Source organism: Elephantulus edwardii, unplaced genomic scaffold (genome assembly GCF_000299155.1).
Source record: "Elephantulus edwardii isolate Elephantulus edwardi_28Jun2011 unplaced genomic scaffold, EleEdw1.0 scaffold00133, whole genome shotgun sequence".
NCBI lineage: Eukaryota > Metazoa > Chordata > Mammalia > Macroscelidea > Macroscelididae > Elephantulus > Elephantulus edwardii.
Genome location: NW_006399883.1, coordinates 5,696,113 through 5,719,364, shown reverse-complemented (window position 1 = coordinate 5,719,364; position 23,252 = coordinate 5,696,113). Strand labels below are relative to the sequence as shown.

The 23,252-nt window shown below is 42.2% G+C and overlaps 1 protein-coding gene and 1 pseudogene across 1 annotated transcript in view; both read left to right on the top strand.

Moving 5' to 3' along the window:
* Nucleotides 1–23,252, top strand: part of PCNT (pericentrin) — a 155,192-nt gene that overhangs the window by 114,859 nt on the left and 17,081 nt on the right. The window contains exons 33-36 of the mRNA XM_006894042.1: nt 2,994–3,070; nt 7,246–7,252; nt 9,220–9,347; nt 11,123–11,155. Of these exons, the coding sequence (XP_006894104.1) occupies nt 2,994–3,070; nt 7,246–7,252; nt 9,220–9,347; nt 11,123–11,155 (245 nt within the window). The remainder of the gene's footprint in view (nt 1–2,993; nt 3,071–7,245; nt 7,253–9,219; nt 9,348–11,122; nt 11,156–23,252) is intronic.
* LOC102863684 lies at nt 9,575–10,666 on the top strand (annotated as a pseudogene).

The following is a 23,252-nucleotide window of genomic DNA, read 5'->3' as shown; positions in this document are numbered from 1 at the left end:
GCTCAAGTATTTCATAAATTCTGGATATAAGTCCCTTATCTGATATGTTATTACCGAATACTTTTTCCCAGTCAGTGGCCTCCCTTTTTACCCTACTGGAGAAGTTTTTGGATGTGCATAGGGAATTGAGTCTTAGAAGATGCCATTCATCTACGTTATCTTCTCCTGGTTGTAGGTGTAACCACTTCTAAGTCATGCCACATCTAATTAAGGTCAAAGGTTTTATTTCATGCTCAGTCATATTTTGAGTCCTTCCTACCTGGAGGCTTATCTTTCCAGAGTTCTGTCAGACAGTGAGTGTACTGCAGTTGTCTGTGACGTTTCACTGGCTACTTTTACTACACAGACCCCAAGGCCTTTCTTCACAGTCTAAGTTTGGAAGTGATATGTCTGTCCATTTTGCTGGTATTTGGATCACTGGTGGCGCAGATCACTGGACTTGGAAATACAGCAAACTGGCAGGTGATAAAAGAGAAGTCAAAACCAGAAAAACCTAAGCTGTTGCCATGGAGGTGATTCTGACTCTTGGTGATCCTGCAGGCTGCAGTCAATCCCTGCCCTGGAGGGTTTTCATGACTGTAATCTTTACAAAAACAGAGCCCCAGGCCTTTGTTCCTTTGTGTCCCTAGATGTGTTCTAACCACCACCGTATAGATGAGCATCTGAGTATAAACTCTCTGCCATATCCAGGTTTATTAAAATGTGTGGCCAAGCAAGAGATTCTGCACCTTAAACCCGCACGTGTAAGTGGGTTTTGTGCTCCTCCGAGGAGGGCTTGTCTGCCATCCTTGCTCCCAGCTCACTCCAGGAAGACCCACAGTTTCCCTGACAGTGAACTCTGCTCCCTGTCTGCTCAGCACCATTGACTTTCCTGGGGATAGTGCTTGTTATCTGCCATCTGTGTAGGGATTGCTTTTGGAGCAGAAATGTGGCTAACTGGTGTGTTGGGTATTTCAATTGGCAGTGGTAAATATGTATACGATTTGACTTAGCAGATTAACATTCTAATTCCAATTTGATCATACCTACATGTTTTGTTTCCTGACACTGAATACAACCTCCATGTTGTATCATCACCCTTCCTACTGTTTCTGTGATTCTTGTTTGCATTCATCTTTCTTTTCTCTCTCTTCTTATCTTCTATATTTTATCCTTGAACAAATGCCGCCCTTATGTTTCAAGTACCAGCAGTGTCTCTCATGGTAGAAAGCTTCATAGGTGCTTCCAGACTGAGATTATGAAGAAAGGCCTGATCTGTTTCAAAAAATTAGCCAGTGAAAACCTTATAGATCAAAGCAGTGTCCTTTGTCTGTGAAAGAGGAGCCTTTACCCCAGGTAGATGGCCACTCAAAATATGACTGAGAAAGAGCTGCCTCTTCAATGTCGATATTAACACAAGGTAAGGAAGGCATAAAGCCTCCAGGACTATGCTGAATGATGTAGTATGACTCAGATTCCAAGTGCTGAGGATCTCTGTGGTGCTAGAGTTCACATGTGGATGTGTTTTCAGCACATACAGATAACTCATGTTGAACTGCCATCTGCCAAACCTATGCATAATCAAACGTGTAGTCCCTTGGCTGGATCTGTTTGTCTTGTCAGTTTGCCTATATACTCACTTGTAGGTAAATGTTTATTGTTCTTAATGTAGGGTTGGGTAGGTAATGGCCTAATGTTGTCTAAAACTTTCACAGCATTCTGTGTCGTCTTGCCTTTTTAAAATACGGGATTCCCAAGATATTTGTCCTTTTGTGTCCTACTTCACTCAGTATAATGTCTTTCAGGTTCATCAGTGTTATACAGTATTTTGAGATTTCTTTAATGCTACGTGGTATTCCATTTTATGTCTGTACCATACTGTTTGTCCATCCATTCATCTATTGATGAGCACTTAGGTTATTTCCATGTCTTTTCTCATAAAGCTCCTATGAAAACAAAGCACACACCTCTGACTTCTTTGGGACGTATACTTAATAGTGGGATTCCTGAATCAAACAATATTTCTAACTTTGTAAGGAGGCACCATGCTGTTTTCCACAGCAGTTATCACCCTTTTACAGCCCTGCTATAAAGAGAGTTATGATTCAGTCCATAAGGCAGTTCTAATATGAACTCATAAGTGGGGTGTGAGCATTCCATTCTCTGCACCGCCCTTATTTGTGGTTCTCTGTCGTTTGAACTTTGCTGTTACTGCTGGTATAAAAGGTCATCTCATTCTTTTAATTTGCATCCATATAATGGCTAAAGAGCAAAAATATTTCTTCATGTTTATTGCCTGATTGAATGCCACCTTTAATGAAATATCTGTTCGTGTCATTTCTCCATTTTTAAATTGGATTGTCTTTTTGTTGTATAGATGTTGAAACTTTTATAAAGTTTAGTACTTTGATAGCGCATTGCCAAATATTTTTTACAATCTGTAGGTTCTTTTTTCACTCTGTTGATGCATATAAGAATTTAATTTCATTTTAGAGGGTCTCATTTATCTTGTTTATCCTTTACTCTTTGTGCTTTCTTTTGGTTATTACTAGTATTTTATAAAGTCCCTAACTTTGCCTCTATTATGCCTTTGATGTTCTTTATAATTTTAGGTTTTACACTTAGCTCTTAGGTCCATCTTGAGTTAGGGTTTTATGTGGTATGTTATATGAGGTGTATATTTGTTGCAAATGAATACCAGGGAATTTTTTTCTTCCCCCCAAAGCTTCATTGGTCCAGCTGAACTACCACATTGCAATACAAGATGTACTTGATGATAGGGGTGAAGGTGGCCCCAAGTTCCTCCTGTGCCTGGGAATGCTGAGATTTCATCCTTGTTGGCTAGTTTTGCTCAAAGAATTTTTTTCCAGCACCTACTGAGCCCACTGGCCTCTGAAATTAGGAGATTTCTGTCTGTGTCGGCTAGTTTTGCTCAAAGAATTTTCATTTCTTATTACATCCTATTTTGCCGTAGTATGAACTATATTCCCTCTGTCTCTTTTTTTTTTTTCTAGATTACGTTTTCTGGTTAAGAAATGGCAAGAAGTGGACCGGAAAGGAGCTCTACCACAAAGCAAAGCCGTCCGCTCAGGTGGGTCATTACGTGTGTAATTTACTCAGTTCTTTTCTAATTGTGGTAGTATTTTTGTTTACATTATGGTCATTTTTCAGTGGTTAATGGGGAAGAAATAAGACACCATAAGGAAATGTATAAATCCCATTGATGCTGTTTCTAACGAAGGCAGATGGAGTTTTGAAGAAAAATTATTTTATTTTGTGACTCAGAACTGCAAGTGTAGCTTATACACTTAAAGAACAAAAATTGTGTCAGAAGAAGATAGAAAGTGATTTTAGAACATGGAAATGCTCGATCTATCAACTCTTTAATAATTAATAAAATGGCTATTTTTAGTCTCCAAAATTAAGTGAAGTTCTTTTTCATAACACCTCGTCCCTCGGCAGCATTGCTTGCCTGGGCCCAGACGAGCCTGACAGCACTCCAGCACACGCACAGTTCTCTCATCTGAGGTGCAGTCACCTGCCAGGGTGGAGAATGGTCCCCCCTCTGCTTGGCATGTGTGCACTCATGTGAGACCTGGATATATATGCATGTAACTACCTGTGAGCAAAGGCCAGCTCTGCTACTAGAAACCTTGTTGTACAGAGCCTCTCAAGATGAGCAGTGAGCTCATGGGACACAGGATGGTTCAGTGACTAGGAGCCAGCATGGCCACACTCTGGTGGTCTTGGTTCCAGTGTCGGAATCCAGAGACCAGCACAGGGAGGTTAGAACGCTGGTTCTCAGCCTCTGTATTCCCATGTCCTCAGAACAGTAAACAAGGCATCCATGAGGCGGGTGTCTGGAACACTGTCACTCTGGAAGTCTGAGGCCATGAATGTGCACAGAGGACACTCCTGCTCAGCATCAGGGGTGCAACAGCACTAGGCCTACTGCACATGCCATCGGGGCTGTGCTTGTGGATCCCACAATGGCCTCTTAGGAAGGCGTGCAGCTGAACCATGCGTGTAGGGCCTGTGCTGACCACCACGGAGGTGGCTTTCTGCCAGTGTTCATGCCTGTTTTTATGATGACATTCTAAATGTGGTGTTTGGGTTGTATTGATTCTGCTCACAAGCCATACCTAGCATTCTTCAGGGTCTCTACCTGCTTTCTTCCTAAGCTGGGTAAAATAGCACCCTATCCCCTTTTTAAGGGCACCGTGGCAGCACAATCTGAAAGGAGTTGTTCTGCTAAGCGAAAGGCAGCATCTTTCTGGCTTTTTAAATCCACCAGTGGCTCCACAGGAACCCTCCTCCTGTGTGATTTATGGCTGAAAACTCACTAGAGAGTGAGCTGTGAATCAGTTCTGACTTGAATGTTGATGAAAGTTTTTTATCTTCATCTTTTTTGGTGCCCTCCTGATGGCCGCATATGGTTATGGGATCTTGGAATTCCCTGCAGGACTGAAATATGCCACATTTGGATAAGTATCCATTCTAAAACGTGCTTGTTTCTTTCCTGATCCCTGCACATCCTGGGAAAAGAAGCTTCACTGCCCCAGCGGCAGCCACATCCTGAAACCAGAAGGTCTCCTCCGACCCGGGAATCTTCCTCCATCCTCGTCAGGGAGCCTGCCCGAAGCAGCCGGCTTGCATTGACAGCTTTGCCTCACAGGAAGGAAAGGTCAGTTGATGTGCCAGGCTCTGTGCCCAAATGAGAAAACCAACTACACTGCGATGAGACAACTCTGACTCAAAGCGGCCCTCCCTGAGGTTTCCAAGGCTGTGAGTCTTTACAGGAGAATGCCTTCTTTCTCGCAAGATGCAGCTGGTGGACTGAGGTTTTGATCAGCTGCCTCTGTGCTGACACATTATGCACTGTGCCGACCCACCTCAAGTTGGCAGCAGTTGCTTAGCACCTAGAGCTGTGGGAGTCTAAGCTGAGGCTGCTTCCACAAGGCCCTAGGGCTTAGCTTTACTTTATCTTATCCATGACTTTTTCACACAAGTGTGTTTTTTGTTTTTTTTTTTTTTTTAACACAAGTGTGTTTTTAAACTATCAAGCAGTTGGGTTTTCGTTCATTAATTGTTGTTCATTATCCTTCCTCCCCTCCCCTTCCTTTCCCTTACTCTTCCCTCAATTCACTTAAAAATAAAATTCATCTTTGCAAAATTTCTTCCTTCCTCTCTTCCCCTTCCCCTAGTCCACTTTGCAATGCACTCTAACTCTAGACTGTTGTCATACATATAATGCTAAATCATATATTCCTTTTAAACAATTCTTTCCCTCATCTGTTCCAATGCAATGCTCATTATTTATCCACTCTTTTCCTAGTTTCCTGCCAAACCCGCATGTCAGTCCTGCTTTATAATAGTGGTGTTATATGCAGTATTTGTCCTTTTGTGACTGAGATATTTCACTCAGCATAATGTCCTCCAGGGTCACCCATGTTGTTTAATGTTTTTTGAGTTCATTGTTTTTCAGTGCTGCACAGTATTCTATTCTTTGAATGTACCATAGTTTTCTACCCATTCGGTTATTGATTTGTGCTTGGGTTGCTTCCATCTCTTTGCTATTGTGAATAACACAGCAATAAACATGGGTGTGTGCATACATCTCTTTGGGTGGTGGCTCTTGTTTCTTTAGGGTAAATTCCTGGTAGGGAAATTGCTGGGTCAATAATTTCCTACTTTTTGAGAATGCGTTATAGTGGTTGCATCATTTTACACTCCCATCAACAGGGAATTAAGGGCTCCAGTCTCTCCACAACCTCGCCAGCATTTGTCGTTTGCCCCTTTGTTGAACTTTACAATTATTGCTGGAGTGAGATAATACCTCATAGTTGTTTTGATTTGCATCTCTCTGATAGGTAGGGATTTTGAACATTCTTCATTTGTTTGTTTGCCATCTGAGTGTCTTCTTTGGTGAAATGGCTATTCATATCCTGTGCCCATATTGCAATAGAGTTGTTTACCTTTTTCTTGTTGAGGTGCTGGAGCATTCGATAAATTTTAGGTATGAGTCCCCTATCAGATGTCATTGCCAAATATTTTTCCCATTCTGTCAGTTTTCTTTTCATTCTTACAGTGGTATTTGTAAACACTCTTATTGTTGTTATGTGCCGTTGAGCTGTCTGCAACTCATAGTGACCCTATCTACAACAGCTCTGAAGCCTGCCCTCTCCTGAGCAAGTTTTACTGACTCCAACACACCTACCCCCATTACCCTAGTTACAGTATCAGTCCATCTTCTCCAGGATCTTCCTCTCCTGCACTGTCCCTCCACCTTTCCAAGCATGATGTCCTTCTCTAAGGATCAGTCCCTTCTGGCCAAGTATCTAAAGTATGTGAAACAGAGCTTCAAAATCCTAGCCTCCAAGAAGAAATTTGGTTTCACATTCTCTAAGACAGGGTTATTTATTTTCTTGGTGGTTCATGCTATGTTTAAGACTTCTCCAGCACCACAACTGAAAGGCATCAGTTCTTCTGTCATGCTTAGTCATTGTCCAGCTCTCTGATGCATAGCAAGTAAAGCCTTGAACAAGCGCACCTTAGTCGCTAGACTGACATCGTTGCTTCTCAGTACTCAGATTTACCTAATGTAGTTTGGTTTTTGATTTCCTAACTGCTGGTGCCAAGAGTGTTGATTGTGTAGCTGAACAAACTGTAACTGTTAACAACCACAGTCTCTTCTCCATCCATCATGGTGCTGCCAATTATCTCAGTGGTGAGAATCTTTGTCTTCTTGATAGTCCTTAACCTTCTGCAACAAGCGCTTCAGGTCCACCTCAGTTTAAGCAAGCAGGGTTGTGTCATCTGCATAACATAGGTGGTTGTTGAGTCTTCCTCCCATCCTGATCCTGTATTCCTCCTCATAAAGCCCAGCCTCCAGAATAAACTGTTCTGCATATAAATTGGAAAGGACACATCCCTGAGGCACTCCCTGATTTTGAACCATGCAGTGTTTCCTTTCTCTGTTCTGAGGACTGTTTCCTGGACCAAGTACTGGTTTCACAGGAGCACAATCAGGTGTTCTTGGATTCCCATTCTCCTCAGTGTTAAACACAATTTGTTGTGATCCACACAGTCAAATGCCTTTGCATAGTCAATGGAATATAGGTACATAGCCCTCTGGTACTCTTTTCTGTCTGCCAAGATCCATTGTCACAAGGTTTTTATTAAAAAATAATGCTTAATGGAACTTGTGATTGTTGATAACATATTAAATGAAAAGCCATTTCTCTGATAGCCTGTGATGGTTTGCAGGTAAGAGGTGGGTGCACTCATCCCCCCTGAGGCTCATTTGGGCATGTGATGGAGAGTGGGCTCACCCACCCTGAAGGACAGTGTCCTCACTAAGGCTCCCTCTCCCTCAGCATGGAGCTCATAACCCAGTGTTAGTGAAGAAAGGGGTAATTTCTGTTCCATCTCCCCAACTGAAGTTTACAAACAAACCTACGTGAATGCTGGAATCCTGAATTATAAGCCATTTAATTATTTCACCTTCACTTCTGTATTGAGACATAGAGTACATATAGAAAAATTTTACTTGCTTTTGTGAATACTTGTATGTACATGTTGTTGCATACATTAAGATTTTTTTTTTTTTTTTCACAACACTGTGGAACAAAGGTGCATTGCAAAGTGGACTGAGGGAAGAAGGGAGAGGAAGGAAAAGGTACAACAATGAATGTAGAAGAGGAATTTTTTTTTAAAATGCAATTTTTTTTCCTCCATATTTTTCCAGTGTTTTGAAATGAGTAAAAATTATTCTTTCAGAGCAGGACAAGCCCTTCAGCTAGGTCTTTAGGCCAGCAGTGTTTCCAGGAGCCATAAGCTGGTAACCATCTATATAAGCTGCAGTGTGGGATGAGAATCATAATCTTCCGACTCTCACTGTCTTGTGCAGAGAAACAGTAAATACAAGAATTAATGGTGCCATTGTAACATAAGGCAGATCCTAGAAGGTTAAAGATTTGACAAAATTTCACAAATTCGTGTTCATTTTGAGCCTGCTCATTTTTCCAGCTTGTTGTACATTTAGCCCTTGTTGGCCTCTATTAATGATCTTTCATCCACATATGTAGGGCTTCAGAACTATAGTTTGAAAGTCTGATTTTGGTCAGTCCCTGAGTGTGGCAAGAACATCCCATGTGAGTCCCTCCAGGGTCTTAGAAGCCCAATTCTGTTTGTTGAGGGCTGAGACTGTCTGGTGCCTGATTGGTAATACTGATTGGATGGAAAATAGTAGATCAGAGCTGCCTTTTTGTGGAATGACTTTATTATAGGATGGTACAAGAATGAGTAAGACACTGGCCCCTTTCCTGAACAGATAAGAAACTTTTCAGTTGGAAAGTTAAGAATAATATAAATGGTGTGCAGTGGACTTTGCAGAAAAGGAGAGGAAGGACAGTGGAGGAGGGGACTGAATGGCAAGGAAAGGCAAGTAAGTGGCTGGACTTAGGGCACAGAGGTGTGACACTGCAGGCATTGGTGAATGATACCGTGTCAGGGAGAGATACACACATACGTGAAGATGTAGTAAGTGAGAATAATACATATTCATTTTAACTCTGAGATAGAAATTTTGGACAATGTTCAGTGGTGATTAATATTATAAAACAATGTATGGCATTGATTGTATGAAACAAAATGTGAATGAAGGAAAATATGAAACAATTTGTATGCAAACCAATGTACAATTTTTTTAAAGCGCTCTATAATTTTACATGCTTTCTTTTCCTTATGTTAAAGTTACTGTGACATTTAAATTCCCTCATATGTGATAATGAGAATATTGCTGACTAAAATCTGAGTATAAAACCCTATACAATAGCTGCAAAAACCCCCAAAATACTACAAAAGCACTCTATAGCACTTTGCTCGGAAACCTAGAGGGTCAGTGAGAGGGAGAGGAAGACCTTGCAGCAGTGGGCTCAGCAAGGCAGAGATTGTGAGGATGGCGCAGGGCCGGGCAAGGCTCAGAGCTGCTGTTCAGAAGGTCCCTAGGAGTCGTTCTCAACAGCAGTGTGGTACTTTAAAAAAAATAAAAAGCTGCACAGTATTTTTCTTTTAAAGCAAGGAAGGGATTTGAAGAATAGTTAGCCCTGTTTCCTATGTTGAATCTGGTTCAGCAGGACTTCTAGCTCCTGCATGCATATCATGCTCACTTGCTACATTATTTGAGTAATTCTTCTCTTTTTCTTTCTGTTTTTCTCTTGCTGTTTTGTCTATCTGAAGATCCATTTCATCTTCAAGTTTAAGATCAGAAAGGTCCCTGGATGCTTCCCAAGACCCAGAACAGTCCTTAACAGAATATATTCATCATTTAGAAATGATCCAGCAAAGACTCGGGGGTATTCCACCAGGTAATAAAAACACTTCTCTTATCACTTTTCAGGATATAACAGCTGTACTTGGAAATGTAAAATAATGTAGAAGACTTTGAGTATTCAACTTAATAGTTGGTGGTTTTAAATTGTCCAAGAAGAAAGATTATAAATGACAACGCCTTTAGAAACATGAGAACTAGTCGTGTTAGGGTGGCTTTCTTATGACTAGTCACTAAAAGGAACTTGTCTGGCACGGGACAAAGATGGCAGCCGAGCGACAGGACGCGCTGAGGGAGTTCGTTGCAGTGACGGGCACCGAGGAGGACCAAGCCCGTTTCTATCTCCAGTCGGCCAGCTGGAACCTGCAGATCACACTAGCCAGCTTTTATGAGGATGGAGGGGACGAAGACATTGTGACCATTTCGCAGGCAAATGAACCCCCAGTTCAGTGTCCAGAGGCACAGCCCCCAGTGATAATAGTTACATCCTTCAGAGACCTCATTCATGACCAAGATGAGGAAGAGGAGGAGGGCCAGAGGTTTTATGCTGGGGGCTCAGAAAGAAGTGGACAGCAGATTGTTGGACCTCCCAGGAAGAAAAGTCCCAACGAGCTGGTGGATGATCTCTTTAAAGGTGCCAAGGAGCATGGAGCTGGAGCTGTAGAGCGAATGATCAAGAGTCGCAGAGAGAGCAGTAAACTCAGACCATTTGCAGGGGTGGCTGCCGCCTTGGGGCAGCACCAGAGGAAGACGCCGCATACGTGGCAGGAGAGAGGCGGTGGCGTTAAAGCCAAGATGTTCATGTGGTGTTGAAGCTCTGGAAGAGTGGATTCAGCCTGGACAATGGCGAGCTCAGAAGCTACCAAGACCCATACAACGCCCAGTTTCTGGAGTCTGTCCGCAGGAGCGAGGGGAGGTTAGCTCACGGCAGACAGGTGAACTTGGACATGGAGGACCATGAGGATGAGGACTTCGTGAAGCCCAAGGGAGCCTTCAAGCCTTCACTGGCGAGGGGCAGAAACTGGGCAGCACTGCCACCAGGTGTTGAATACCAGCTCTCTAGCCCAACAGGCAGAAAACGAAGCCAAAGCTAGCTCTTCCATCGCAATCAACGAGTCAGAGCCCACCACAGACATCCAGATACGGCTCGCTGATGGCGGGAGGCTGGTGCAGAAGTTCAACCACAGCCACAGGGTCAGCGACATCCGGCTCTTCATTGTGGATGCCCGGCCAGCCATGGCTACCACCAGCTTTGTCCTCATGACTACCTTCCCGAACAAAGAGCTGGCTGATGAGAACCAGACGCTGGAGGAAGCCAACCTGCTCAATGCTGTCGTCATGCAGCAGTTAACATGATGCCCGCCGGCTGCTCCCCCTGTGCCCCCACCTCGGCCAGGCCCGGGGTTGCCCCTCCTGCCGCTGCACACCTAGCGGTCCAGCGCACGTCTCCCTCCGTAGCCCTGGGCTCAGCTGGACATTAGTTTTCTCCTTAGTTTCATTTTCTGGCGTTTTGTGTGTGATAATCAGTAGTCTTTAACAAGAAAAGGAATAAAAATGACAAAAAAAAAAAAAAGAAACTTGTCCTTCCTCTTCCACAGCAGAGAATAGGAAGCTGATGCTTCAGCCAGCATGTCAGTCTTGTGTTTCTTCACATAGATAATTTGGATCATTATATGTCTTAATTATTTTTCATGGTTTACCAAAAGTAAAATTAATATAACAATAGCAGTAGTAGTGTTTTTAAATTGTGAAATTATATTTAAAAGATATGTGAACCTTTCTAACTCTTAATTCATTTTTATTTCTGTCTAGATTCCACTTCCAAAAAATCCTGCCATCAGAAGAGTAAATAATCATTAAAATCGCTATGGATCATACCTGTGGTAATTCTATTTGAGGAAAAGTTTGTTTCCCCTGTAGAAAGCATGTGGCGTGCCATGGGATACATGTTCATGATGTTAGCCCTTCAGTCCATTAATCAGGTGTTCAGACCTTTATGCTGCAAAACCAAATGGAGCATTTCTGATGCAGTGCCAGTATGTTTTGATCTTTGCCTTCATGAGGTAATGTACTCAGATGAGAGACAGCAGGTGTGTGTGCTGTCACGTACATGTCAGCAGAACCACACCTGCCTGCCTTCAAGAAGTGTCAGCCAAAGATGGCTTCTTGTTGTTTATTTTCCTAAACTGTATAGTTGGAAACTGTTTTAAACAGAAAAATAGGGGCAAGGGGTAAAATTAAAGCATTGTTTTATTTCTGAGTGATTTGGTTTTTATTTTATCTACTTTTTTGTCATTGACAAAAAATAAAACAATTTATGTTAAACTACTGAAAAAATTTTCCTATGGAACACAAAATACTCTTTACTTAGTAAAGACAATTAGCCATTTGCCAATTTTTTACTTAATTGGACTGTAATTTTATTTGTGAAAGATGCCACCATACCTTTTTTGCCACCACACTTCTTATAACTTCTTGATCATTTTATGTTTTACTCAGTCACATATACAATGCAGTAATAGCTAGCTAAACTCAAGTACCCTTTACCTAAAATTCTAATGTTGTTGTTGTTGTTGTTATGTGCCGTCGAGTCGCCTATGACTCATAGCGACCCTATGTACAACAGCCCTAAACTCCGCTCTGTCCTGTGCCAATCGCACTGTCTCTGACACTCCCATCCCAATTATCCCAGTCACTGAATCAATCCACCTCATAGAGGGCCTTCCTCTCCTGCGCCGTCCCTCCACCCTCCCAAGCATGATGTCCCTCTCTAAGGACCGGTCTCTCATCACAACATGTCCAAAGTAAGTTAGAGGGAGCCTCAGAATCCTTGCCTCCAAGGAGCCACCCGGTTTAACCCTCTCCAGGACAAATCTGTTTGTTTTCCTAGCAGTCCATGGTATTCTCAATACTCTTCTCCAGCACCACAGCTCAAAGGCATCAATTCTCCTTCTATCCTCCTTGGTCATTGTCCAACTCTCTGATGCATAACAGGTGATTGTGAAGACCATGGCCTGTATCAGACGCACCTTAGTCTCCAGAGAGACACCACTGCTCTTCAGCACTTTGGAGAGGTCCCTCACAGCAGACTTTCCCATGGCAATGCGCCTTTTAATTTCCTGGCTGCTGGTGCCAAGACTGTTGACTATGGAGCCAAGCAAACGAAAGCTGTGTACAATCTCAAGGTATATTTATAAATAAATCATTTTTTTTAATAGGACCTGTTACCATAGTATTTATTCTGTTGGACTTAGATGTTCGTATAAGTGGTTAGAGCGCGGTTGTGGGGGGTTTTCTTTAAGATGATATCTCATAGTTGGAGAGCGGGGTTTTTTTAGATACATTTTAATATCATTACATACTTTCTATAGGGAGCTCTGGTGGCGTAATGGCAAAAAGCTGCACTTGAGTCCTAAAGGCACAAGGTTCAAGGCCCCCAGCTGCTCCGCTGGTGAAGGATGAGAAGTTTCCTCCCATGTGATGAACTGCCTCTGAAAACCCACTGGAGGGTCAGCTGTTGGTCAATTCCAACTCTGTAGTCCACAACAACAACATTTTTGTAAATTTTCTTTCAGCTTTCCACACTGACATATGCCTGCATCTTGAGTATTAGCCAGTACAACTAAATAAGTTCACTTGTTTCACACACTTGCATCTTTTCCGTCATTCCTTTCTGCTACACTATTTGTCCTTCTGTTTTGAGTTGCTGAAACAAAAACCTCAGTCAGTCCTAAGAACAAGAACTCAAAAAATGTTTAGCCAATTAAGCATCCAAAAGAATAATAACTGAAACTGTCAGTGAAATACTCTACACAGGTTTGACTAAAAAACTAGCTTGGCAAAGAAATAAGAGTTATGACACAAACAGATACATGCGTACTCATGGTCATTGCAGCGTTGTTTACAGCAGCAAACATGAAAACAGCCCAAGGGCATATCAACATACAAATTAATAAAGGCACTATGGTACATTGACACAGGGGAGTACTGTAACATGAAAAAGATAAATTGATGAAACAGTGCACGACATGGTTGCATCCAGAGGCCATTATTCTCAGTGCAGTCAGTCAGTCACAAAAGTAGCCATATTGTATAAGACCACCCTTACCAAAACCCAAGGAAGGTTTACACATAATTAGAATTATTCTTAGATGATTACCAAGGTTGAGAAGAGAGGGGAAGGGGAGTAAAAATTAGTAGGAAGTGGGCACACGAAAATGTGTAAAAGGACAAGCAATATCCAGTAAGGGGATGAGCAGCATAATATCACCAACAAAAGGGAAGACAGAGTCACAGACGGAAAATGGAGATGACAATTAGGGAAAATGTGGACATTGAAGAAGAATAATATGGTGGAAATTTAAATCAGTGCTGTAGAACAAAATATGAATGAATGGTTGGAAGAAATAGTAACTTGTTTTGTAACATTTATTCAAATCATAGTGAATGAAATAAAAAGCAGTGTGGACGAGAGCAAAGGGGAAACTCACTGAAAACCACCAGTGCGCACCACACCAGCTGTTTACTCAGGGAATTGATGTTTAAAGTGTTCTCCTTGCCTTTTTACTGATGAACTGCAAGTCATCCCTTGTTGATGAGGGGAAATTCTTCTTTATAGAGAAATGTCAGCCAGTTATAAGAAACCATTTTTACAACTTTCACTGAGATAATTCAGGTTAAGGCTAATCAAGTGCTAAAACTAAGGCAAAATTCACTTTTACAATGGAGAAATCTAGTAGGCACACCTTAATCAGGTGCTTGAACTATGAGAAGATGGAAAACTGCCAAGTAATTGACTCATGGTTATCCTCTCTGGTGCCCTCAGAGAGAAAGACAGGCCTCAGTGGGCTTTGAGAATATAGGTTTTTGTTTTTTGGTGTTTTTTTTTAAAAGAGGGAACAGCTGCAGCTGGCCAGGCTACTTGTGTAGTGTGTTTCTGGGTCTTGTATTGCCTGCATTAGCTCAGTGTTGGCCTCTTGGTCTAAATTGTCTCACTGGAAGGCACTTTGATTCAGCACATCATTTGAAAACGAGAAAGAAGCCAGGAGAATGGAAGTCTGTGACTCAGAGCAAGCTTAGTAATTTAGTTCAAGTTTACGAGTTTTTCTTCCTGTTCACTGAAGAAACCATACAAAGTTAGAAGGTGAGAGAAGGGAGGGTCTCTCGCCTCTAGTTTGCTGAGTGAAGAGGCAACTGAAGCCATCAGTAAAGGATTTCATTATACTGGAGGTACCCCCAAACTATCCCCCAGGCTCAGTGGAACAGGGCCTCCAGCAGGATAAGGAAATCTCATTGAACCGTTCTTCCAGACTTAAAAAAGGACACTGTTCCCTTTAAAAATGTTATTTTCTGACTGCTTTCTTTCCACTATTCCAATAGAATATTCAGGAGGTAAGGGATATCTCCTTGTGTAGTACCTGTCCCAGATGTCCTCACAAAGGGTTCTTGTATCACTTTTCTCTCTCAATACTAACTAGTAAAAGTTTAGTCTCTTTTCAGCTGGCAGGGATGGCAGAATACTTTCACTATATTAGGGTCATCTTACATTCCCTAGAAATCATAGTGTAAGTCCACTACCTTAAGAGAAAACAGATTTCAAATGTCAGCTCGAAAACACAGTTTTGTAACAAAATATGCAAACATTTGGAGTTAGAAAACCAAAAGGGAAGAATGTGCTTGGCTTTTCTTAAGCTAAAAGAACAAATTCAAGCCTCAGGTTACAATAGTGAAAGACTGTATGAGCAAAGCAGAAGAGCAAAGGCTACCACCTGCAGTATGGATTGCAATTCAACATAGAACAGAAACCCTCACAACTGGGCCAATAAGCAACATCATGATGAATGGGAAAAAGACTGGCATTTTATTTTACTTGAATCTGTGATCAACACTCATGTAAGCAGCAGTCAAGAAAATAAATTGGTTTTTGTTGGGCAAATCTGCAGATGACCTCTTCCAGTGTTAAAAAGCAAAGATGTTTCGGCATAGTATTTTGTTGTTGTTGTGTACCATTGAATCAGATCCAACTGACACAGGAGGAGATTGTCCCTCAATTTCCAACAGGATCTGGTGCATTTGAACCACACACATTCCGGATTGCAGCACAACTTCTTGCCAGTAGGCCAGCAGAGCTCCCTAGAAGTCATAGTATTTTCAATGGCCTCATAAAGCATTGTAAAATGAAACAATGAGTAAAGAAGACTGAAGAATTGATGTCTTTGAATTAAGTTGTTGAAGGATATTGAGCATACCATGCGCAGCAAGAATATCTGTCTAGAAGAGGAATGCTCCCTAGAAGTGATAATGGGGGAAATTTGTCTCATGTACTTTAGACATATTATCAAGAGGGATCAGTCCCTGGTGAAGTAGTCAGAGAAGAGGAAGAAGACCTTTAGTGGGATGGATTAACACAATGACTGCAAAAGTGGGCTCCAACTGTGGCTACTGGCAGTCTGGCTCAATACCAGGCAGTGGGCCATCCCTTCGAACAGGACTGGTACGAGTTTGCATTGACCCAGTAGCACTGAAGAACAAGTTACCAACAGAGTACTCTTTGTGTCGTCTTCATCATAGTGTCATTTCTTTTGCTCCTGTATCCTTTGTATAGGCAGTTTTCTTGGCATTTGTATTCCTAAACTTGATTTTAAGTAAAATTTGTACATAAGTTCCAACAGTTAATGTATATTTAATTTTAGTCATTCAAAAGTTTGTGCCAAGTATACAGTGTATCTCTCTAGCCATAAACAAACTAAAGAAATGCTTTGATACATTGTAACATCTCTAATAGAATGCATTAATAATGTTTAGAAACATATTGCAAAGTAGCACCCATGTTATTGCAAACCACTGTGTTTGTTATTAATATCATAGGTTTTATGAGGTGGTCTGGAGGACAACCACTTGGCCAACTGACTGGAAGAGATGTAAATTTGTTCCCATTCCAAAAAAAGGTGATCCAACAGAGTGTGGAAATTTTCAAACAGTATCATTAATATTACACCAACATTCTGCTGAATATTATCCAAAAATGACTGAAACAGTAAGTACATCAACAGAGACTGCCAGAAAGGCAGGCTGGCTTTAGAGGAGGTCATGGTACTAGGGATACTGTAGCTAATGTTAGATGGATCTTGGTTGAAAGCAAGGAGTACCAGAGGAATGTCTCTCTGTGTTTCATTGATTATGCAAAGGCATTTGACTGCATGGATCATAACAAAATGTGGCTGACTCTGAGAAGAATGAGAATTCCAGAACACTTGATCGTGCTGATATAAAACCTATACTTGGACCAGGAGGCAGTCATCAGAACAGGGCAAGAAACACTGCATGGTTCAAAATTGGGGAGAGTGTATGCCAGGGATATGTCCTATCTCCCTACTTTTTCAATCTATATGCCGAAGATCATCCAGGACGTTGGGCTCTATGATGAGAAATGTGGCATCAGGATTGGAGGAAGATTCATCAACAATCTGCATTATGCAGATGACACAACTCTGCTTGCTGAAACCGAGGAGGACCTGAAGCATTTGCTGCAGGTCAAGGACCACCGCTTTCAATATGGATTGAGGCTCAATACCAAAAAACCAAAAATTTTCACCACTGGCAGCATCATGATATAGGGCAAAGAGATTGAGATTGCTTTAACTTGCTTGCCTCCACAATCAACCCTCTTGGCACCAGCAGCCAGGAAATTTAAAAGACATAATGCTATGGGAACGTCTGCTGTTAGGGACCTCTCCAAAGTACTGAAGAGCAATGGTGTCACTCTGGAGACTAAGGTGCGCCTGATACAGGCCCTGGTCTTTGCAATCACTTGCTGTGCGTCAGAGAGCTAGACAATGACTATGGATGATAGAAGGAGAATTGATGCCTTTGAGCTGTGGTATTGGAGAAGAATATTGAATATACTATGGACTGCTAAGAAAATGAACAAGTTCATCCTAGAGAGGGTTAAACCAGGCTAATCTTTGGAGGCAAGGGTTCTGAAGTTTCATCTTACATACTTTGGACATGTTGCAAGGAGGGACCAGTCCTTAGAGAGGGACATTATGCTTGGGAGGGTGGACTGATAGCAAAGGAGAGGAAGGCCCTCTATGAGATGGACTGATTCAGTGACTAGGGTAATGGGGGTAGGTGTATCAGAGACAGATTGGCACAGGATAGAACAGGGTTTAGGGCTGTTGCACATAGGGTCACTATGAATCACAGGTGACTTGGTGCATAACAACAACAACATGCAACTGCCGGTGGACTTAAGTCATAACCTGGGAGATTACTGGTATTTTCTATAAACTGGAAATTGGATATAAAGACATAATTCTATTCATAAAGCTGTAGGTGATATTTTGCACATGACATTACATAAAAAACCCTGAAAAGCAGATTTCCTATTGGGAATGATAATTCGCTCCTGCCCATCTTTGAGTTTGTCATCTTGCGGTGGCTTGTATATGGTTATGATGCTGGAAGTTGTGTCACTGGCATTTGAAGTACCTGTAGAATCACCCATAGTAAAAAGGTTTCAGTGGAGCTACAACACGATTCAGATCAGGAAGAAAAGCCTAGGTAGTGTACTTCCAGTATTTAGCCAAAGAAAACCTTATGGATCACAGCAGAACACTGTCCAACTCACTTGTTTTGTACATTCACGAGGAAGGATGAAATGCTGGAGGACAACACTGATGTTTAGTGAAGTAGGGTGCTGATGAGGGTGAGGTAGACAATTCACTGAGAGACGAGCACAGAGCTGTAACATTGTGTGTGGACGTGCTAACTGTGAGGGTGGGATAGAAGAGCAGCCACCCTTGGGTTAGAAGCACAGCTCCCTGAGGACTCCACCCCAAAGCGTCCTTGTTCCTCCTTAACAATCTTTAATTCTGATAAAAGTGTTTAGATGCCCTGTGAGTGAACCCTATATGACCTCCTAGAGAGCTTGTGAAGTGCCTTTGAATAGCACTCAAGCAACCCTGTGAACAACAGACTGGAACTTTGCCCTTTTGGGGACTGCAATGTGTTGTGTATACCTAGCAGGCAAGCAGATTTCTGCTGAAATATGCCTTTTATTCAATAAGCAGTTTTAGCCAGACTGCAGCAATATCTGAGCAAACACAGTAGTGCTGTGCTAGATACTTGTTTTGAATGTAACCACGCACGGACATAGCATGGTAAGAGTAGGGCTCTGTGTGTGTGCAAAGTGTGGCATATAGCAGCCTTTGTTCTGGGTACTAGAGAACTTTGTAGGCAAGTGCCTGTGCAGCGGCTCACAGTGTGGATCCTCCTTGCAGTCTTGTGAGAACCAGAATCAAAGTGATGCTTCAGCCTCTTACAGCTCCTCGGCTCTTTGTGTTATTTTCCAGTAGGCCACTGAACCTGAGTGTCCAACGTTAGCTCATTGCCTCAGATCTGACATTTAAGGCAGTGAGCAAGATACCTAACCTTGGATCAGACAAGTGGCACTGTGAGCAGAATTTGGAAGTGATAACTGTGCCATCTTCATGACCCGAAAGCCCATCAGTCACTCCGTCAATCCATCTGAGGGTCTTGCTCCTTTTTGTTGACCATCTTCCTTTTCCCAGCATGTTGCCTCTTTCTACAGACTCACCCTTCCGCACAGCATTCCCAACATATGTGACAGCAGATTTCACCATCCTCGCCTCTGAGGAGCACCCTGGTTGTGCGTCTTCAGGACAGATTAGTTCTTATGACATCCACATAATCAGTACTCTTCTCCAATGCCACAGTTCAAAAATATCAACCCTTCTGTGTTCCTTATTCACTCTCTAACTTTCAGATGCTTAGGAAGCAATTGAAAATATCGTGGCTTGGACTGGCACACCTTAGTCTTTAAACTGACATTCTTGGGGGAGCTCTGGTGGCCTAGTGGCAAGAAGCTGCAACTACAATCCCAGAGGTGCATGGTTCGAATCCACCAGATGCTCTGCCGGGGAAGGAGGGACAATCTCCTCCTGTACCAGTCAGATCTGATTTGACGGTACACGCACACAAAAATAATAAAATAAAAAAAGGAACTATCTAAAAAAAAAAAAAAAAGAAATGTCTAAACTGACATTCTTGTTCGTTAGCACTTTAAAGAGGTCCTTCCAGCACATTTCCCTGAACGTCTTGATTTTTTTGACTGCTGCTAATGCATAGAGAAAAGACTTAAGTTACCAACAATTTTACTTGGATCCACAATCAGCACTCCTGCTAGCATCAGTCAGTAGTCAGGCCTAGAGAGAAATGATCTTGAAAGAGGAAACTTAGAGATCATGTCCTGTGATGAGTAAGCACCTGACCAGAGAGACACCCTTTTGGAGCACAGATGCACATAATTTCCTTTTCAAAACAGCCCAGCCTTTCTCTCCTGAAAGTACTGAATAAACATGAGCCCTTCCCCATGACCCTGAACTAGCCTATAAATATCTCCTAAAAGCTTTCCCTTCTGCTTTTCCCTTCTGAATTTTGGAAGCCCACACTACCCACCCCTGCCTCCTATATACTTGTAGATATCAAAGCTATAAATCTGCTCCCCCCCCCCTTTCCAACCTCTGTCCAAAGATTGATGTTTCTGGCAGCAGGCTGCAGAACTGAGGTTTTCTGGTAACACCACTCTCACTGCTTCTGAAACTGAACCAAGAGTTAGATCTCAATATATCCCTGAGATCTAACTTGTAGATGTGTTACCGGAAAGCACGGTTCTGCCACCTGCCCCCAGAAAAACCAGTCTTTGAGACAGAAGTGTAAGACACAGAAGGTGAATTATAAATGCTAGCATATATGTACTTCCCAAATAAGTTTCAGCAAGGGGAGGTTCTGAGGAAATTTAGGCTGGCTAGGCTAAGGGTGCAGGGAAGAGTTCACATTTTCAGCACTTTAAAGAGGAAACGGTAGGGTTTTATAAAAGGAGTTGTTCGGCGCCTTCAAGTTATTAGGACTCATAGTGACCTTGTGAACCACAGATCAGAGCTTTACCATATCCTGCACTTCCACCCTATCTCTCATTTGCTGGAGCCCATGGTTACAGTCACTTTCTCTACCTATTTGGAGGGCAGGTGGCTTCCAGTTGGAATAGGAGGAATTTCAGTTGGGTTTGCCAGCCCATGGAGCTGGAAAGCTGGGTGCCTTTGGGCCAAGGCTTACTAGTGAGCGAGATATATCATGATGTCAGAACCCACCCATAGCTGACCATCCAGCAGGTTTTCTGAGACAGTTAATTTCATGGGAAGAGACTTCCCATCCTCCCACAGAGCAACTGGTAGATTTGAAACCTGTGCCTTTGGGATTGTAGCACAACTTCTTACCAGTAGACCACCACTGGTACTTATCAGCAGAGCTGGAGGCCAGGGATCTTCGAGGGAGCAAGGAGCATTGGGAACAGAGCTACGTCAATCTCAAAGAGTAAGACTACTGCCTCTAGAGTCTCAAAGGGTGGGACCATAGCTTCTCTGGTTTTCAAGAGTGGGATCATAGTTTTCTAGGCTTGATAGATCTTTGCCAATTAGGATCCTGAATGTGGAACTGCCTTTAAGATGGCGCTGCTGCCTAAAATGAGGGAACAGAGCTTCTATGTCTGAGGGGGCAGAACAATGGGACCTTCCAGGATCAAGGAAGCAGGTCTACCACTCATTTGGAGTAGGAGAGTGGGGTTTCTCCAAAGCCATAGAGCTGCTCTCTAAGAAAGGCAGACTGGAGCCCAATGCCAAGGGCCTGCTACCCAGAGCACAGAGGAAATTGCCAGCAACCATAATCTGGAGGGCAGATCCCCTTAGATGATCTCAGCAGAAGACTATATCCTTGGAGATTAGTGTAAATTATTCTGTTGGATATTTGTTCAGTGCCTGTTCTTTCTCTCTAGTTTATTCCATTTGTAATAGAAATGCCTACTTTGTAGTTGCATCACCATTGGATTTTGGAAGTGGATCTGTTGGTGTTATGTGTTGTCAAGTCACCTGCTACTTATAGTGACCCTATGTACAATAGCTCTAAACCCTGCTCTATCCTGTTATTGTTGTAGTTGTTATGTGCCGTCAAGTTGTAGACGACCCATAGTGAACCTATGAATGAAAGACCTGAACACTCGTATAATTATCATCATTTCTCCGAGTTGACTGTCTCAGACACACTTACCCCCATTACCCCAGTCACTGAATCAATCCATCTCATCTTCCTCTCCTGCACTGTCCCTGCACTCTCCCAAGCATGACGTCCTTCTCCAAGGACTGGTCCCTACTTGCAACATGTCCAAAGTATGTCAGATGAAGCTTTGGTTTCCTCCTCTTTGGTTTTAGCTATAGAAGCATATCTTTGAATACAGTAGTATTAACATATCTTACTTGAATGCTTATGGATATACCCTGTTACTCACAAAATTGTACTTCAGAACAGAACTTAAAATTGCCGTTTTGTTGTTGTTGTGTACCGTCGAATTGGATACGACTGGCACAAGAGGATATTGCCCCTCCTTCTCCAGTGGAGCATCTGGTGCATTCGAACCACATGCTTTTGGGATTGCAGCATAGCTTCTTGCCACTAGGCCTCCAGAGCTCCCTAAAAATTGCTCTTAGCTATTAATGAAACACTATTTTTCCTCTGTTTCTCATTCCCAGTGTAGTATACCATGTGATTGATTCAAAGTGGCCAGAGCTAGATGGGTAAAGTAGGGAAGAGCTTGCTTGGCATTTCTCAACCTGAAAGAACTGAAAAAGTTAAGCGTCAAGTTGCAATTTTGAAGGATGCTATAAGCAATGTGTTGAATGATCCAGGAAGCATCAAAAGAAGATGGAGGGAATGCACAGAGTCACTGTACGAAAAAGAATTGATTGACACTGAAAACCTTCAGAAAGTACCAGATGAATAAAAGGTAATGAAGGAAGAAGTGGAACCAGCACTGATGGCATTGGCAACAATAATAACCCCCCCCCTCAACCAAACAAACAACCAGAATAAAGCCTCAGGAATAGATAGAATACTGCGTGAAATGTTTCTACTAACAGATGCAGCCCTAGATGTACTCACCAGTCTATTCCAGGAAATTTGGAGGGCAGCTGTCTGGCCAACTGACTGGAAGAGATCCAAATTTGTTCCTATTCCCAAGAAAGGTGATCCAATAGAATATGAAAATTATTGAACAGTACCATTAATATCACACAAAAACAAGCAAAATATTTCTGAAGATCATTGAAAAATGGCTAGAACAGTACATAGATAGGGAACTGCCAGAAGTTCAAGCAGGATTTAGAAGAGGCCATGGCACCAGGGATATCATTGCTGATGTCAGATGGATGCTGGTTGAAAGCAAAAAATACCAGAAAAATGTCCATTTTTACTTTATTGACTATGCAAAGGCATTTGACTATGTGGATCCTAACAAACTATAGCTATGAGAAGAATGGGAGCACCAGAGCACTTAATTGTGCTCATGTGAGACCTCTACCTAGACCAAGAAGCTGTTAATGCATTCATTAAAATGAATTTTAAAAATTGGATAAAAAAAGAAGCTGTTAATGGGAACAGAGCAAGAAAACACTACATGGTTTAAAATTAAGAAAGGCTGTGTCCTCTCTTCATACATATTCCATCTGCATGCTGAGCAAATTTGAGAAGCTCGATTCTGTGAATAAGAATGTGGCATCAGGATTGGAGATTCATCAATAACCTGTATTATGCAAATGACACAACTTGCCGAAAGAGTGGAGAACTTGAAGCACTTTCCGCATAAGATCAAAGAAGACAGTCTACAGTATAAATTCAATCTCAACGTTAAGAAAACAATTCTTACCACTGGACCCATAGACAACATCATGATAGATGGAGAAAAGATTGAAGTTCTCAATTATTTCATTTTACTTGGAGCCACAACCAACACCCTAAGTATTAGCAGCATGGAGATAAGAAGACATATTTCACTAGGAGAGTTTGCAGTCAGGAATCTTTCCAAGTTATTGAG